This window comes from Heterodontus francisci, chromosome 7, assembly GCF_036365525.1.
Source record: "Heterodontus francisci isolate sHetFra1 chromosome 7, sHetFra1.hap1, whole genome shotgun sequence".
In the NCBI taxonomy this organism is placed as follows: domain Eukaryota; kingdom Metazoa; phylum Chordata; class Chondrichthyes; order Heterodontiformes; family Heterodontidae; genus Heterodontus; species Heterodontus francisci.
In genome coordinates, this window is record NC_090377.1 from 80,199,531 (window position 1) to 80,218,504 (window position 18,974).

General features: G+C 43.8%; 1 protein-coding gene across 1 annotated transcript in view; it reads right to left on the reverse strand.

Moving 5' to 3' along the window:
• The window catches only part of LOC137372387 (titin-like), a 425,393-nt gene that overhangs the window by 349,657 nt on the left and 56,762 nt on the right, over nt 1-18,974 (reverse strand). Inside the window, exons 36-37 of the mRNA XM_068036276.1 lie at nt 18,689-18,973; nt 18,119-18,244 (exon numbers count right to left, since the gene is read on the reverse strand). Of these exons, the coding sequence (XP_067892377.1) occupies nt 18,119-18,244; nt 18,689-18,973 (411 nt within the window). The remainder of the gene's footprint in view (nt 1-18,118; nt 18,245-18,688; nt 18,974) is intronic.

Here is an 18,974-nt window from a genome sequence, read left to right on the forward strand (position 1 = left end):
CAATTGTTGCAGGCACAACACTGGAACACTTTGCACCACACTCACAGAAACACTTCCTGCTCTCTTGCAAGACAAGGTGGCCCCTAATAGGTGGCAGCAGCAGCTCACTGGCAGTGGGGGGGGGGGGGTTAGTGGCACAGCTGCATGTGCTCATCCCCATGGAGGCGACAGTGTTGACCATCATTGGAGTGTTTGTCACCAAGGCAATGGCTCGCTGCAGGGCTAAAACCATTGAGAATTACAGTATGTTCCTGCCTAATGCCTACCTTCTTAAATCCCACTTCACCCTCATCCAAAAAGGCTGATGAGCATGCACACAGAAATGCTTGGCGCATCGGCAGACCATCAAGAAGTATGCAGGAGTCTGGCTCCAACTTGGCACTGGGCTTTGTGCAGAGCTTGGAGCGCATTCTTTCCAGTGTGCAAGTGGTGGCAAACTCCATGATCCAGTGTCCGATGGCTGATGTAGTGGCTTCCATTGTAGCATAAGGAGAAGCCATCCAACATGTGATTGCTGCAGTGGAAGCTCAGACTGAGGTCATGAAATCTCAGTTTGTTGCAATGCAAGTCCAGCTTGGTGCCATGCAGGCTTAGACTGCTGCCATCTTGGCTGCAGATTCCATTGCCCAAAGGGCTTGCAGGGCCTTACAGCAGTCCAGCAATCTGCCCTCCAGCAGATTACTAGGATTGCTGAGGCACCGCCCTGCGGGAATGGCAGTAGCACTGTGAAGCACAAACCATCTGTCCACTCTCAGGATGACAGCATTCATGCTTCCATCACTGCCACGCCACCTGTGCCCCTGTGACTGCCTATCAGCCACCAATACAGACCACTGCCACCCATGTCAAGGTGGTGCAGTCTGAGGCCCAGATCTGCTCGGGGTTGTCCTGCAAGGCCATCTGCAGTCTCCCCAAATGAAAGTCGGCAGCTTTCATCAGTTATGCTGCAGCCACTGGGGTAGCACTGCATAGAAGCACTAGGCCAGGCAAAGGCCTGACAGGCACCAAGGAAATGTACAAGGATGATTAATTTAGTATTGTATGGAGTATTTGGATGTTTTATTGGATAAAGTTGGTATGGAATGGTTGTTTTATGGTGGCTTTTATTTCAGGATTATGGCCAAGAGGACACTCCGATAATCCATTACAGAGTGGTGGAAAGGTGTGGGACTCTCCAACAATGGAGATCTGTGGTTTTATTCATGGGAACCAGAGTCGAATGACACACTCACACACAGCCCGTCTGGTACGTGGATGTGCCAACTACTTTCTCCCTTCCTCCTGCCAGTGCTCCTCTTCCTCCTCCTTCTGAGCTGCCTGTCTTATCAATGGTGGCAAAGGCTGTGTCCTACAGATGGCCAGGTTTTGGAGGATGCAACAGACCACCACGAATTGGGACACCTGCACTGGTAAGTACTTGAGGAATCTTCCAGCATGAGTGAGACAGCGTAACCATTGCTTCAGCACCCCATCATCTGCTCGATGATGTTCCTTGTGGCAGAGTGCTGGCCATGTGTGGTTCGGTTGCAGAGGGAGTCATGTAAAGCAGATAGCCCTTGTTGCCCAGAAACCGCCCTCTATTTTGGCATGATGGCAGAAAGATTGTAGGAACACCAGACTGGCACACAATTAATGCATCATGACTACTTCCAGGTTTAGCGAGCATTCACCAGCATGCCGAGCATGGTCACACACCAACTGCATATTGAGTGAATGGTAACCTTTGTGGTTTCAGTACTTCTTTCTCACCATTGAGATTTAGTGTCCACAAAGCCACATGTATGCAGTCGATGGCACCTGCAACATGGAGAAGCCCACCATCCTGCCAAAGCCACATGCACACTCCTCCTGCTACTCTGTTCAGACAGAACACAATGAAGTCCCATCTCCTGGCATACTGAGCTTCTGTCACCTCTCCAATGCAGCAATTGACAGTTAACTGGAAGATGTTAGCTAGGTCACCTGCTCCAGCTTGGAAGGATCTGGTCCCAAAGAAACTGAGGGCCGTGGTCACCTTCAGAGCCACTGACAATGCCATTCTCACCCTACTCTGAGGCTGCAGATCTGGTTCCAAGAAGGAGCAGAGCTCTGTGACCAGCTCAGATGCCGAATCTACAACTCCTGGCTTAGGTAGAAGTTGGATAAGGGCTCCCGGAGGATCCTAAATGGGTAAGGCTGTCTGCTGAGAGCCTTTGCTTCTCCTCTTCCTTCTCCTCCCTCTGCATGTAGCTTGTCTTCTTAGTTCCTGCCTCTGCATCATATTCCTCTCATGCTGCAGCCCAAGGTGACTGCTACTAAGCCCCCATGATGGGAGCGATTGGTATGCTCAGAGCCCTTGCAGTCACCAGCAATGCCTTCCTAATGTGCAGCGCCACTCCCTACAGACTTTACCAACTGTTATCCACTCCTCCAAACAGACAGCACTTCCAGAAACTCAAACAGAGTCAATAGCAACTGACCTGCAAGTTGTTAACGCATGCCTTTAAATAGCATTAATGGTGGGGGGGGGAGGGGAAGGGGTGCGGGGGTGACCCCTCATGCTGCTGAATGCCTGTTCAGCTGTGCATGTTTAAGAAAGGGTGTTAACAAGAACAACAAGGTTCAAATTATATGGCTGGTGTCAAATCAGTGTTAGACGCAGTGGTTAGCACCGCAGCCTCACAGCTCCAGTGACCCGGGTTCGGTTCTGGGTACTGCCTGTGCAGAGTTTGCAAGTTCTCCCTGTGGCTGCGTGGGTTTCCTCCGGGTGATCCAATTTCCTCCCATGTGCCAAAGACTTGTGGGTTGATAGGTAAATTGGCCATTGTAAATAAATTGCCCCTAGTGTAGGTAGGTGGTAGGAGAATTGAGGGAGGGGGGGATGTGAGAGGGGAAAAATGGGATTAATGTAGGATTAGTATAAATGGGTGGTTGATGGTCGGCACGGACTCGATGGGCCGAAGGGCCTGTTTCGGTGCTGTATGACTCTGTGACACGATCTGCCTACTCTGCACATTTTTGACACATGCATGCGCTTCCTGCGCTAACGTACTCACCAAGATGGTATTTGGCACACGTGCATCATAACTGTGCAGAGGAGTCACATGTAATTTTGATATTAAACCAGCACCCATAGCACCAAAACCACCAGTGCTATGGAGCCAAATTTTGCAGCCCAAGTATTTATATAGTGCCTTTAACATAGTAAAATATGCCAAGGTGCCGCACAGGAGCATTATTAAATAAGATTTGACAGCAAGCTACAGAAGACACCAGGACCGGAGCAGATGCATCCGAAGAGGCACTGGCCATAATCTTCTGATCCTCCTTAGATACCAGGGTGGTGTGCTAGAAGATGGGAGAACTTCAAATGTTATACTTGTATTCAAAAAAGGGTGTAAGGATAAGCCCAGAAACTACAGGCCGGTCAGTTTAGCCTTAGTGGTAGGAAACCCTTCATAAATGATAATCCAGCACAAAATTAACAGTCACTTGGATTAATTAAGGAAAGTCAGCACAGATTTAATAAAGGCTATCATGTTTAACTAACTTGATTCAGTTTTTTGGTGAAGTAACAGAGAGGGCTGATGAAGGTAATGCAGTTGTTGTGGGGTACAGGGACTTCCAAAAGACGTTTAATAAAGTGCCACATAACAGGCTTGTCAGCAAAGTTAAAGTGCATAAAATAAAAGGGACAGTGGCAGCATGGATATAAAGTCCGCTGAGTGGTGCACGGTTGTTTTTCAAACCTGAGGAAGGTATATAGTGGGGTTCGCCAAGGGTCAATGTTAGGACCATTGCTTTTCTTGATCTATATTAATGACCTTGACTTGGGTGTGCGGAGCACAATTTCAAAATTTGTGGATGACACAAAAATTTAAAGTATTGTGAACTATGAGGAGGATAATGATAGACTTCAAGAGGACATAGACAGGCTGGTGGAATGAATGGACACGTGGCAGATGAAACTTAATGTAGAGAAGTGAAGTGATTCATTTTGGTAGAAAGAATGAGGAGAGGCAATATAAAATAAAGGGCACAATTCTAAAAGGGGTGCAGGAGCAGAGGCACCTCGGGGTATATGCGAACAAATCATTGAAGATGGCAGGGAAGGTTGAGAAAGCAGTTTATAACGCATATGGAATCCTACGCTATATATAGACATGGAGTACAAAAGCAAGGAAGTTGTGGTGAACCTTCATAAAACACTGGTTTGGCCTCAACTTAAGTATTGTGTCCAATTCTTGGACCCACACTTTAGGAAGGATGTGAAAGCATTAGAGAGGGTGCAGAAAAGATTCACGAGAATAATTCCAAGGATGAGGGTCTACAGTTACGGCGGATGGATTGGAGAAGCTGGGGATCTTCTCCAAAAGAGAAGGTTGAGAGGAGATTTGATAGAGGTGTTCAAAATCATGAGGAGTCTGGACAAAACAGATAGGGAGAAATTGTTCCCTTGGTGGAACAGTTGAGAACCAGAGGAAACCAATTTAAGGTGAATATCAAAAAAAATAAAGGCGACATGAGGAAAAGCTTTTTTACGCAGCAAGTGGTTAAGATCTGGAATGCATTGCCTGAGAGTATGGTGAAGGCAGATTCAATCGTGGCTTTCAAAAGGGAATTGGATAATTATCTGGATAGAAAAAATTTGCAGAGCTACAGGGAAAAGGCGGGGGAGTGGGACTAGCCGAGTTGCTCTTGCAGAGAGCCAGCACGGACACAATGGGCCACATGACCTACTTCTGTGCTGTAACCATTCAATGATTCTATGATAAGAAAATAACAGGAAAAATGACCAAAAGCTTGGTCAAAGTGGTAGGTTTTAAGAAGTGTCTTAAAGGAGTAAAGAGAGTTAAAGAGGTGGAGAGGTTTAGGGAGAGAATTACAGAGCTGAGGGCTAGGCAACTGAAGGCACAGTAGCAAATGGTGGAACAATTTAAATTGGGATGCTCAAGAGGCCAGAGTTGGAGCAGCATACAGATCTTGAAGATTTCCAGCGCTGGGAAAGGTTACAGAGATAGGAAGGTGTGAGGCCATGGAGTGATTTGAAAACAAGGATGGGAATTTTCAAATTGAGGTACAGTAGATCGACGAGCACGGGGTAATGTGTCAATTGGACTTAGTGCAAGATAGGACGTGGACAGCACAGTTTTGGATGACCTCAAGCATATGGAGGGTCGAACATGGGTGGCCGGCCAGGCATGCATTAAAATAGTCAAGACTAGAGATAACAAAGGCATGATGATGGTTTCAGCAGCAGATAAGCAATGCTACAGAGGTGGAAAGAGGCAGTCTTAGTGATGGCACAGATATGTGGTCAGAAACTCATCTTGGTGTCAAGTACAACACCAAGGTTGCCAACAGGCTGGTCCAGCCTCATAGAGTTGCCAGGAAGAGGGATGGAGTCAGTGTTTAGAAAAAGGAGTTCATAGCCAGGACTGAAAAAAATGGCTTTGTTCTTCCCAATATTTAATTAACAGAAATTTCTGCTCATCCATATTGGACGCCGGACAAGCAGTCAGATAATTTAGAGATAGTGCAGGAGTCGAGAAAGGTGGTGGCGAGGTACAGCTGGCTGTCATCAGTGTACATAAACAAACTGAATCTGTGTTTTTGGATGATATTGCCGAGGGGCAGCATGTAGATGAGAAATAGGAGGGGGTCAAGAATTGATCCTTGGGGCACACCAGAGGTCACGGTGCGGGGGTGGGAAGAGAAGCCACTGTAGGTGATTTTCTGGCTATGGCTGGATAGATAAGAACCAAGCAAGTTCAGTTCCACTCAGCTGGACAACCACGAACAGGCATTGGAGAAGGATGGTTTGGTGAACTGTGTTGCGATAGAAACAGAATCCATATATGAATTGGCATAAACAAAAAGGGATTGATCACACTAATAGGGGATTACTACAGACCACCTAACAGTGGAAGGGAAATGGAGGGAACATGAAATGAATAAAAAGCATTAGGTCATCTGCAAAATACCTCTAATAATGTGATTAATCACTTCTTATCCTTTATTCAATTCTTATGGATTCTGCTCCTATTTTAATGTTAGCCATGTCCTTTTATTCTACTACCATTATGTTGTCTTTAAGTAGTACAGCTACTGCAACACCAACTTCTACCTTCCCTATCTTTTCTAAATATGTTAAATCCTGCAATATTTAACTGTTGGTCCTGTTCTTTATGCAGCCAAGCTTCATACATTTACAACATTTACCTCTACAACATTTGGCTCATTATAAATTACTGCCACCAGTTCTCCTGTTTTGTTTAGGATGCTGTGTATAGCATTGTATGGGCAATTTGATTTGATTTTGTTAAAAATGAAGTGAGGGAAATAACTATTGTCATTTGTACTTATGTTCCATAATTGTATTTGTTCCTTGCCCCTTTGTTCCCTTTATTTCTTTCCTTGGTCTAACTTTTGTTTTCATCCCCATTTCTCTAATCTCTAGAATTACGCTATTTTCACTAAATAGTTCTTACTGGTTCAAAGTCCTATCCACAACCCTATTTATCTTTTCCCCTAAGACACTAGTCCCATTCTGGTTAAGGCGGAGCCTGTCCCAGCTGTAAGCTCCTTCCGGTTCCTATATTGGTGTCACTGTCTCATTAAATGGAAGCTCTCTTTCCTACACCAGTCATTCAACCACACAATCATATTCTTAATCTGTCTGTCTCTATACCAAGTAATATGTGGCTCAGGTAATAATTCTGAGATTACCACCCATGAAGTCCTGCTTTTAATTTAGTTCTTTACTTTTGTTATTCCCTCAGCAGGACCTCCTCCCTTTCCTTCCCTATATCATTCCTCCCTACATGAATCTGATAACTCAATCTTCCACATCCCTTTTCATGTTCATCGCAAGTTACGCCAATTTATCCTTTATCTTTGCATCAGGTAAGCAACACGCCCTTCTGGACTCTCAGTCATGACAGCAGGGGATGCTATCAAAAGTCCTATTTATTGAATCCCATGTGACTACACCCTTTTTATTCTGTTCGTCCTCCACTTGGACTCCCTTCTGTTCCATGGTGCCATGGTTAGCATTCTGGCCATCCACCCTAGTGCCTTCATCCTTATCATCACTGGTAGCACGTACATGGTACCTTTTGGATAGAACCAATGTCTGAGGGACCTCCTTCTCTACCTTTCCATGGTTTCCCCTACTCTGCTGACTGACAGTCAGACTCTTCCCTTCCTGTACTTGTATTATCCTCTGAAGTGCAACTGTACTCTGGAGAAAACTATGCTGATATTCCTCCCCTTCCCTAATGTATTGGACTGTCTCTAACTCACATTCCAGCTCAAGGACTCTGAACTGGAGTGAGTCAAGGTCGAGACATTTCCTGCAGATGTGGCAATCTGGGACAGGCTGTCCATAAACTCTCACATATCACAGTTCTAACACATAGCATGTGCTGTCATCTCATGTATTTATTTATTTAGTACTTAGTAGTAATTTCTATCCAGAACTAATAAAATAACTTGAGGTCTATTATGAATGAGCTGATTTATTAGTTAGATTTCAAAATAACTAGAAATTAATTACCCTGATTATTTATTATTTATGTATAGCGGAATTCTTTGAAGGAATAACAGAATTAGCAGATAGGGGTAACATACAAGGAGTTTTAAAAGGCCTTCGATAAGGCACGCATGACTAAATTAGAACCTGTGGGGTCAGGAGACAAGTAGCAAAATGGATAACAAACTGGCTACAAAACAGAAAACAGAGAGTAGGTAGATAGTAGACTGGCAGAAGGTGGGAAACAGTGTTCCACAGGATCATTGCTCAGATCACTGTTGTTCACCATTCACATAAATGATTTAGACTTGGGAATTGGAAGTACAATATCAAAATACGACATCAAATTGCACATTTAGTTAATACTGAGGTAGAATGTAACAAAATACAGGACAATATTAACAGACTTACAAAATGGGTATGTAAATGGTAAATTAAGTTCAACACAGATAAATGTGAGGTGATGTATTTTTAGAGGAATAATGAGGTCACATACTCCTTGGAAAACAAGGGTCTTAATATGGTAGATACACAAAGGATTCTAGGGGTACAGATTGACAAATCATTAACAGTAGTTAACCTAGGTAACAAAATCATAAATTATGCAAACAAAGCACTGGGCTTAATTTCTAGGGGAATATTATTGAAAAGCAAAGAAGCTTTGTTAAACTTATACAGAACCTTCTTTAGACAACACCTAGAGTATGCACAGTTCTGGTCTCCATGTTATAGAAAGGACATAGAAGCACTGGAGAAAGTGCAAAAAAGATTTACAAAAATGATACCAGCACTGAGAGGGTACAATTATCAGGAAGAACTGAACAAGCTGAGGCTCTTTTCTCCAGAAAAGACTTAGAGGTCTGTAAAATTAACAACTCCTCAACCTTCTAAATTCAAGGGAATACTAACTAAGTTTATACGATTTAAGAAGGAACATTGGTAAAGGCAATTCCAGGGCAAAGCAGTAATGGAGCAACGGCGGAAAGAGATAGTTCAGGTACAAAGTAGGCATATTCCTTTGAAGAAAAAAAGTAAAGCATCCAAAGCTAATGTGCCCTGAATGACAAAGGAAACAGAAGTTAAAATAAAATGAAAATGAAGGGTTATGACAAATGTCAGAAGCAAGATTCAGTTAATAACCAGGAAGATTAAGGAAAGTACAAGAGGGAATTGAAAAAGTTAATACCAGAGACAAAGAGAGACTATGACAAAAGATTAGCAGGCAACATTAAATTGAACCCCAAAATATTTTATAAACATAAAAAGTGTAAGAGGTTAACTCGTGAAAAGTTGAGCCTAATCAGGATCAAAAGGGAAATCTTCAGTTAGAGCCCGAACACATGGGAAAATATTAAATGAGTACTTTGCATCTGTCTTCACAAAGGAAGCACACGATGTGAAGGTTACGCTAAAAGAGAGAAAAGTTATTGATAGAATAGAAATAGATAGAGAAGACAGGCTAAAAAGATACGGCATTACTAAAGGTTGATCAGTCACCTGGTCTAGATTGAATGCACCCTAGGTTGCTGAAAGAAACAAAAGTGAAGTAGCAGAGGCATAGGTCTCAATCTTTCAATCCTCACTGAATATAGGAGTAGTGCCGGAGGACTGGAGGGTTGCTCCTGTTGTTTCATTATTCAAGTAAGGGGGCAGGAATAAAGGAGGAAATTCCAGGCCAGTCAGCCTAGCATCACTGGTGATGAAGTTACTGGAAACCATTATCAGGAACAAAATAAACTTGGAAAGACATGAATTAATTAAGGAGAGCCAGCATGGATTTGTTAACGACAAATCATGTCTGACTATCTTGATTGAATTCTTTCATAAGGTAACAAAGAAGGTTGGTCAAGGTATTGCAGTAGATGTAGATATGGACTTTCAGAAGGCATTTGACAAAGTGTCACAGAGGAGGTTTATTAAGATTTAGGAAGCCATGGACTTAAGGGGAAAGTGGTGGCATGGATATGAAATTGACTCAGTGTCAGGAAGGGAAGGGTGGTGGTAGATGGAGGTATTTCAGACTACGAGGAGGTTTGCAGTGGTGTTGCCCAGGAATCAGGTTTGGGTTCATTACTCTTTTCAATTTTTATAAGTATCGATGCGGGTGTAGGGAGCAACATTATAAATTTGCAGGTGTTATGAGACTTGGCAATATAATAGATAGTGATGAGGATAGTTGTAGATTTTAGGATGACATAGACAAGATTATTAAATGTGTAGGAGCATGGCAGACGAAGTACAATGCAGAGAAGTGTGAAATAATGTACTTTGACAGAACTAGCATGGAAAGACCAGAAACTATAAATGGCACAATTTTGAAAAATGTAAATGAGCAGAAGGACTCTGGCAGAGCAAGTTGATAAGGGAGTTCAAAAAGCTTATGGGTTCCTTGGGTTTATTTATTTATTTTAGAGATACAACTCTGAAACAGGCCCTTCGGCCCACAGAGTCTGTGCCGACCAACAACCACCCATTTATACTAATCCTACATTAATCCCATGTTCCCTACGCCATCCCCACCATTTCCTACCACCTACCGACACGAAGGGCAATTTACAATAGCCAATTTACCTATCAACCTGCAAGTCTTTATCTGTGGGAGGAAACCGGAGCACCCTGCGGAAACCCACACGGTCACAGGGAGAACTTGCAAACTCCGCAGAGACAGTACCCAGAACTGAAACCGGGTTGCTGGAGCTGTGAGGCTGCAGTGCTAACCACTGTGCCGCCCTTTATCAATATTTATCAATAGAGGCATAGAATATAAAAGCAAAATGATCATTCTAGAAATTTATAAATTACTGGTTGGGCCTCAACTGAAGTATTGCAGACAATTCTGGGCACCACGCTTCAGGAAGGATGCAAAGACCTTAGAAAGTGTCTGAGAAGGTTTACCAGGATGTTACCATGGATGAGAGACTTCAGTTATGAAAAGAAGTTGGAAAAGTTAAGATTGTTCTCCTTGCAGCACAGAAGGTAAAAAAGTGACCGAATAAACGTGTTCAAGATGTTGAGAGGTTTAGAGTAAAGTTGAGAAAAACTATTCCTTCTGGTGAGTAAGTCGATAAGCAGAGGTCATGGATTTAAAATCACTGGCAAAAGATCGAGAGGGAATATGAGGAGTTTTTTTTCACTCAAAGTTGGCGAGATCTGAAACACACTGCCTGTAAAACAAGGCTGAAGTATTTGCATCCATCTTCAGCCAGTGGTGCCGCGTGGATGATCCAACTCAGCCTCTTCCTGAGTTCCCAGCATCACAGATGCCAGTCTTCAGCCAATCCAATTCACTCCACGTGATATCAAGAAATGGCTGAAGGTCATTTGATAAATGATATTACAAATGATACTACAAAGGCAATGGGCCCTGACAACATCCCAGCAATAGTACTGAAGACTTGTGCTCTAGAACTAGCCACGCCCCTAGCCAAGCTGTTCCAGTACAGCTACAACACTGGCATCTACACGGCAATGTGGAAAATTGTCCAAGTATGTCCTGTATACAAAACGCCAGACAAATCCAACCCAGCCAATTACCGCCCTATCAATCTACTCTCGATCATCGGAAAAGTGATGGAAGGGGTCATTGACAGTGCTATCAAGTGCCACTTGCTCAGCAATAACCTGCTCACTGATGCTGTTTGGGTTCTGTCAGAGGCTCTCAGCTCCTGACCTCATTACAGCCTTTGTCCAAACATGGACAAAAGAGCTGAAATCCAGAGGTGAGGTGAGAGTGACTGCCTTGACAGCAAGGCAGCACTTGATGGAGTATGGCATCAAGAAGCCCCAGCAAGATTGAAGTTAATGGGAATCAGGGGGATAACTCTCCATTGGTTGGAGTCATACCTAGCGCAAACTAAGATGGTTGTGGTAGTTGGAGGTCAATCATCTCAGTCCCAGGACAACACTGCAGGAGTTCCTCACGGTAGTGTCCTAGGCCCAACCAACTTCAGCTGCTTCATCAATGACCTCCCCTCCATCATAAGGTCAGAAGTGGGGATTAGAATTAGAATTAGAATTAGAATTAGAACATTACAGCGCAGTACAGGCCCTTCGGCCCTCGATGTTGCGCCGACCTGTGAAACCATCTGACCTACACTATTCCATTTTCATCTATATGTCAATCCAATGACCACTTAAATGCCCTTAAAGTTGGCGAGTCTACTACTGCTGCAGGCAGGGCGTTCCACGCCCCTACTACTCTCTGAGTAAAGAAACTACCTCTCACATCTGTCCTATATCTATCACCCCTCAACTTAAAGCTATGTCCCCTCATGTATGCCATCACCATCCGAGGAAAAAGACTCTCACTATCCACCCTATCTAGCCCTCTGATTATCTTATATGTCTCTATTAAGTCACCTCTCCTCCTCCTTCTCTCCAACGAAAACAACCTCAAGTCCCTCAGCCTTTCCTCGTAAAACCTTCCCTCCATACCAGGCAACATCCTAGTAAATCTCCTCTGCACCCTTTCCAAAGCTTCCACATCCTTCCGATAATGCGGTGACCAGAACTGCACGCAATACTCCAGGTGCGGTCTCACCAGAGCTCTGTACAGCTGCAGCATGACCTCGTGGCTCCGAAACTCGATCCCCCTACTAATAAAAGCTAACACACCATATGCCTTCTTAACAGCCCTATTAACCTGGGTAGCAACCTTCAGGGTTTTATGTACCTGGACACCAAGATCTCTCTGTTCATCTACACTACCAAGAATCTTCCCATTAGCCCAGTCCTCTGCATTCCTGTTACTCCTTCCAAAGTGAATCACCTCGCACTTTTCCGCATTAAACTCCATTTGCCATCTCTCAGCCCAGCTCTGCAGCCTATCTATGTCCCTCTGTACCCTACAACATCCTTCGGCACTATCCACAACTCCACTGACCTTAGTGTCATCTGCAAATTTACTAACCCACCCTTCTGCACCCTCTTCCAGGTCATTTATAAAAATGACAAACAGCAGTGGCCCCAAAACAGATCCTTGCGGTACACCACTAGTAACTAAACTCCAGGATGAACATTTGCCATCAACCACCACCCTCTGTCTTCTTTCAGCTAGCCAATTTCTGATCCAAAGCTCTAAATCACCTTCAACCCCATACTTCCGTATTTTCTGCAATAGCCTACCATGGGGAACCTTATCAAACGCCTTACTGAAATCCATATCCACCACATCCACTGCTTTACCCTCATCCACCTGTTTGGTCACCTTCTCGAAAAACTCAATAAGGTTTGTGAGGCACGACCTACCCGTCACAAAACCGTGCTGACTATCGCTAATGAACTTATTCTTTTCAAGATGATTATAAATCCTATCTCTTATAACCTTTTCCAACATTTTACCCACAACCGAAGTAAGGCTCACAGGTCTATAATTACCAGGGCTGTCTCTACTCCCCTTCTTGAACAAGGGGACAACATTTGCTATCCTCCAGTCTTCCGGCACTATTCCTGTCAACAATGACGACATAAAGATCAAGGACAAAGGCTCTGCAATCTCCTCCCTAGCTTCCCAGAGAATCCTAGGATAAATCCCATCTGGCCCAGGGGACTTATCTATTTTCACACTTTCCAAAATTGATAACACCTCCTCCTTGTGAGCCTCAATCCCATCTAGCCTAGTAGCCTGAATCTCAGTATTCTCCTCGACAACATTTTCTTTCTCTACTGTAAATACTGACGCAAAATATTCATTTAACGCTTCCCCTATCTCCTCTGATTCCACACACAACTTCCCACTACTACCCTTGATTGGCCCTAATCTAACTCTCGTCATTCTTTTATTCCTGATATACCTATAGAAAGCCTTAGGGTTTTCCCTGATCCTATCCGCCAATGACTTCTCGTGTCCTCTTCTTGCTCTTCTTAGCTCTCCCTTTAGATCCTTCCTGGCTAGCTTGTAACTCTCAAGTGCCCTAACTGAGCCTTCACGTCTCATCCTAACATAAGCCTTCTTCTTCCTCTTGACAAGCGCTTCAACTTCTTTAGTAAACCACGGCTCCCTCGCTCGACAACTTCCTCCCTGCCTCACAGGTACATACTTATCAAGGACACGCAGTAGCTGCTCCTTGAATAAGCTCCACATTTCGATTGTTCCCATCCCCTGCAGTTTCCTTCCCCATCCTACGCATCTTAAATCTTGCCTAATCGCATCATAATTTCCTTTCCCCCAGCTATAATTTTTGCCCTGCGGTATATACCTGTCCCTGCCCATCGCTAAGGTAAACCTAACCGAATTGTGATCACTATCACCAAAGTGCTCACCTACATCTAAATCTAACACCTGGCCGGGTTCATTACCAAGTACCAAATCCAATGTGGCATCGCCCCTGGTTGGCCTGTCTACATACTGTGTCAGAAAACCCTCCTGCACACACTGGACAAAAACTGACCCATCTAAAGTACTCGAACTATAGTATTTCCAGTTGATATTTGGAAAGTTAAAGTCCCCCATAACAACTACCCTGTTACTCTCGCCCCTGTCGAGAATCATCTTCGCTATCCTTTCCTCTACATCTCTGGAACTATTTGGAGGTCTATAAAAGACTCCCAACAGGGTGACCTCGCCTCTCCTGTTTCTAACCTCGGCCCATACTACCTCAGTAGACGAGTCCTCAAACGTCCTTTCTGTCGCTGTAATACTCTCCTTGATTAACAATGCCACACACCCCCCTCTTGTACCATCTTCTCTGTTCTTACTGAAACATCTAAATCCCGGAACCTGCAACATCCATTCCTGCCCCTGCTCTACCCATGTCTCCGAAATGGCCACTACATCGAGATCCCAGGTACCAACCCATGCTGCAAGCTCACCCACCTTATTCCGGATGCTCCTGGCGTTGAAGTAGACACACTTTAAACCAGGTTCTTGCTTGCCAGTGCCCTCTTGCGTCCTTGTAACCTTATCCCTGCCCTCACTACTCTCAACATCCTGTACACTGGCACTACAACTTAGGTTCCCATTCCCCTGCTGAATTAGTTTAAACCCCCCCAAAAAGCACTAGCAAATCTCCCCCCCAGGATATTGGTACCCCTCTGGTTCAGGTGAAGACCATCCTGTTTGTAGAGGTCCCACCTACCCCAGAAAGAGCCCCAATTATCCAGGAAACCAAAACCCTCCCTCCTGCACCATCCCTGCAGCCACGTGTTCAACTCCTCTCTCTCCCTATTCCTAATGATTGCACAATGTTCAGCACCATTCGCGACTCCTCAGATACTGAAGCAGTCTGTGTAGAAATGCAGCAAGACCTGGACAACATGCAGGCTTGGGCTGATAAGTGGCAAGTAACATGTGCGCACCACAGAAGCGCCAGGCAATGACCGTCTCAAACAAGAGAGCATCTAACCATCTCCCCTTGATATTCAATGGCATGACCATCGCTGAATCCCCCACTATCAACATCCTGGGGGTTACCACTGACCCGAAACTGAACTGCACCAGCCACATAAATGCTGTGGCTACAAGAGCAGGTCAGAGGCTAGGAATTCTGCAGCGAGTAACTCAACTCCCGATTCCCCAATGCCTGTCCACCAACTACAAAGCACAAGTCAGCAATGTGATGGAATACCCTCCACTTGCCTGGACGGGTGCAGCTCCAACAACATTCAAGAAGCTCAACACCATTCCAGACAAAACAGCCCGCTTGATTGGCACCCCATCCACCACCTTCAACCTTCACTCCCTTCACCACCGATGCACAGTGGCAGCAGTGTGTACCATGTACAAGATGCACTGCAGCAACTTGCCAAGGCTCCTTCGATAGTACCTTCCAAACCCGCAACTCTACCAACTAGAAGCACAAGGGCAATAAATGCATGGGAACACCACCACCTGCAGGTTCCCCTCCAAGTCACACACTATCCTGACTTGGAACCATATCGCCGTTCCTTCACTGTTGCTGAGTCAAAATCCTGGAACTCTCTTCCCAACAGAACTGTGGCTGTACCTACACCTTAAGGATTGCAGCGGTTCAAGAAGGCAGCTCACCACCATCTTCTCAAGGGCAATTAGGGATGGGTATTAAATGCTGGCCTAGCCAGCAATGCCCACATCCAATGAACAAATAAAAAGTGTTGGAAGCTGATTCCATAAGAATGTTTGAAAGGGAGTTGGACAGGTACTTGAGCACAGGAACTTACAGGGTTATTGGTGAAAAACGGGATGTGGGACTGAGCATGTCTGTTGTTTCAAAGAGCTAACACAGGCAGAACAGACCAAATGGCCTCCTCCTTTGCTGTAAATTTCTATATTACTATGATTCTAACCCCATGACATAAAAGGCAACATTCCATTAACCTTTTTCATTACTATTTGCACCTGTGCACTCGTATGTTGTGCTCATGGGAGCCTAAATTTCTTTGCTCCTCCACACCTCCTGGTCTCTTGTCATTAAAAATAATTCCAATTGGTCTTTCTCAGATCCAAACTGGATAACCTCTGATTTCCATACATTGAACTCCATCTGCCATAGCTTTGACCACTCACTTAGTTCATGTCCCTGTATCATCTACTCTACATAACTTACTGTGCCTCCTAACTTAATGTCACCTGCAAACTTGAATATATAACTCTCAATTCCTTCATCCAAGTCATTAAGATAGATGGTGAAAAGCTGAAACAGGCGCAATTCATTCCTCAAAACAAAATAAGTGACAGCCATTCACTGGTTCATTCCACAGGGCAATGCCTGACCAGAGTCAAGCTGCCCAGTTTAAATTTCAAACAAAGCTTGGCAATTAACTGTCAGACACCATAAACTGGTGCATTCCTCATGGCAATGCCTCTACCAATCAGAGTCCACTTGCCAACCAATCAGCATTCTCTTCTCAAACAGTATAAATTCGTTGCTTTCCCTTTCATTGGTATTCTTGTGAATTGTCCTGATGAATGCAGAATGAAAAACATTCACAAAATGTCTCGTTTTCAGCAATATTCAAGTTCTGAATGACCAAACAACTATTTAGATACCCGATTGATTGGGTGAATAGAGCGAACTATTGGGCTCGGGAAGGAGAGCTAGCAGGGAGAGAGAGAGAGGAGGTACAAGTTGCAGCAGAAAATGAAGTAATGATCTTGCTCTGCTGAGAACTGAAAAATCATTTTTTGTTTGGAATTATAATGTTCACCTGATAACACAGCATATCCTCCAATTCATGTGAACAATGCCATGGTAGGCTAACTGTGGTTTAAAATAACACTTCTCAGAACAAACTTTATTTTGCTCATTAATAAAGCTAATCCTCCCTAATAATAGTGAGTTTTTGCTTATGTAGCACAAATCTATATTGACCAGAAGCTTCAATTATTGTTCTGGGGCAGCAGTTGTGAAGTTACCATCAGTATGTATCTTCCAGGCTAGGGAAGAAGATTCTGGTTGTTTAACCAGAGTTCCCACTCTCAGTCACTAGTGACCTCCATTAGATAGCTCCACTGTACTGGGCCCTTTGCTGTTCATGGTATAAATCAACAATTTAGACTTACGTGTATGCGGTATGATTAAGAAGTTTGCAGATGATACAAAAGTAGGCTGTGTGGTTGATAGTGAGGAAGAAAGCTGTGGACTGCACAAAGATGTCAACAGACTGGTTAGGTGAGCAAGTGGAATTCAATCTGGAGAAATGTGAGGTAATGTATTTGGGGAGGACAAACAAGGCAAGGGAATATACAATAAATTATAGCATTCTGAAAAGTGAAGACAAACAGAGGGACTTGGAGTGTATTTCTATAAATCCCTGAAGATAGCTAAGGTGGTCAAGAAGGCATATGGGATACTTTCCTTCATTGTTCGAAGCCTCTAGTATAAAAGCAGGAGTATAAGCACTGTGTAAAACACTAGTTAGACCGCAGCCAGAGTACTGCGTACAGTTCTGGTCACCATATTACAGGAAGGATGTGATCACAGTAGACAGAGTACAGAAGAGATTTATGAGGATGTTGCCAGGAATGGTGAATTTTAGCTGTGAGAAAAGATTGCATAGGTTGGGTTTGTTTTCTTTAGAACAGAGGAGGTTGAGGGGCGATTTCATTGAGGCATATAAAATTATGAGAAGCCTAGACAGAGTGGATAGGCAGGACCTATTTCCTTCAGCAAAGAGGTCAATGACCTGGAGCATAGATTTAAAGTAATCTATGGATGGCTCAGAGGGGAGCTGAGGAATAATTTTTTTACCCAGAGAATGGTCGAGGTTTGGAACTCACTACCTGAAAGGGTGGTAGAGGCAGAAACTCTCACCACATTTAAAAAACATGCGGATATGCATTCGAGGTACCATAACCTACAGGGCTCCGGACCAAGAGCTGGAAGATGGGATTAGATTGGACAGCTATCTTTCGGCAGCATGGACCTAATGGTCTGAATGGCCTCCTTCTGTGCTGGAACTCTTTTTATATTTCTACTGTACAAATGTCGTGTGAGTACAGGATGAAACTCAGTTTTGATGCCCTCTGTGGTGAAATAGCAGGCTCACACATATAGAATGGCTCAATGGGAAAAGTGTAAGAATGCTGTCAGTACTTCTGGAGCCCTACCCCAGCAAAAGTCAAACCTTCGGGGTGGAAGGACAAAACTGAAATAAAAGGTGAACCTGAAATATAAGCATGGAATGTACCTGTTCCAGTAACACGACACTGAAATCGAGCAGGTTTTCCTTCAGTGGTAGAAGTATCCTGTATTGGACTTATGATGGTAGGTGGATAAACAGGTACCTCTATCTCTGGAGAGACAACTTCTGGAACTGTAAATAACAAATTAACAAAATGTTTTGCACATCTTAGCTCATCAGGATGGTCATTTGAAAATGATAGGAAGTAAAAGCAGATGGTGTAAGTTTAAAAAAAGATTTTAATAGATGACTGATGTTCATCCAAGTGTAAAATTGTGCAGAACTTAAAGCTAGCCGTTACAGAAAGTTCCCGGGGTGAAATTAGTCTTCAATGCTAGTACAATATGAGCAATTACAAAAGGCACTAAAGGCACATTTGACATTATGCCCAATATTCTTTTCCATTAATTTCAAAATGCGCTGACGATTCGCTATCATAAATATCATACCATAACCGAAGACCAATTTCATCTCCCCCATCCCTGTTTATAACTAAAAGCAGACAGTATTTATCACATGGATATTACACATATCAAAGCACTTAACATGCAAATAAATGAATTACATCAGTTGTACCTTCAACGTCAAGTGAAGCACCACTAACAGCTACCCCAGCTTCATTTCTTGCTTCACAAGTGTAGGTGCCTGCATCTTCAGGGAATGCTTCAATCAGTAACAAAGTGTACTGATTCTCATCATGAAGTAACTTCCGTTTAAATCCTGAGGAAAGCTTTTGGCCTTCTTTGTACCAAGATATTTCTAATTTTGGTGTGCCAATTATTACACCACAGAATCGAGCAGGTTCTCCCGCTTTCACAGCACAAGGTTCCAGCTCCACCATAAAAGAAGGCGGCTCGCAAAC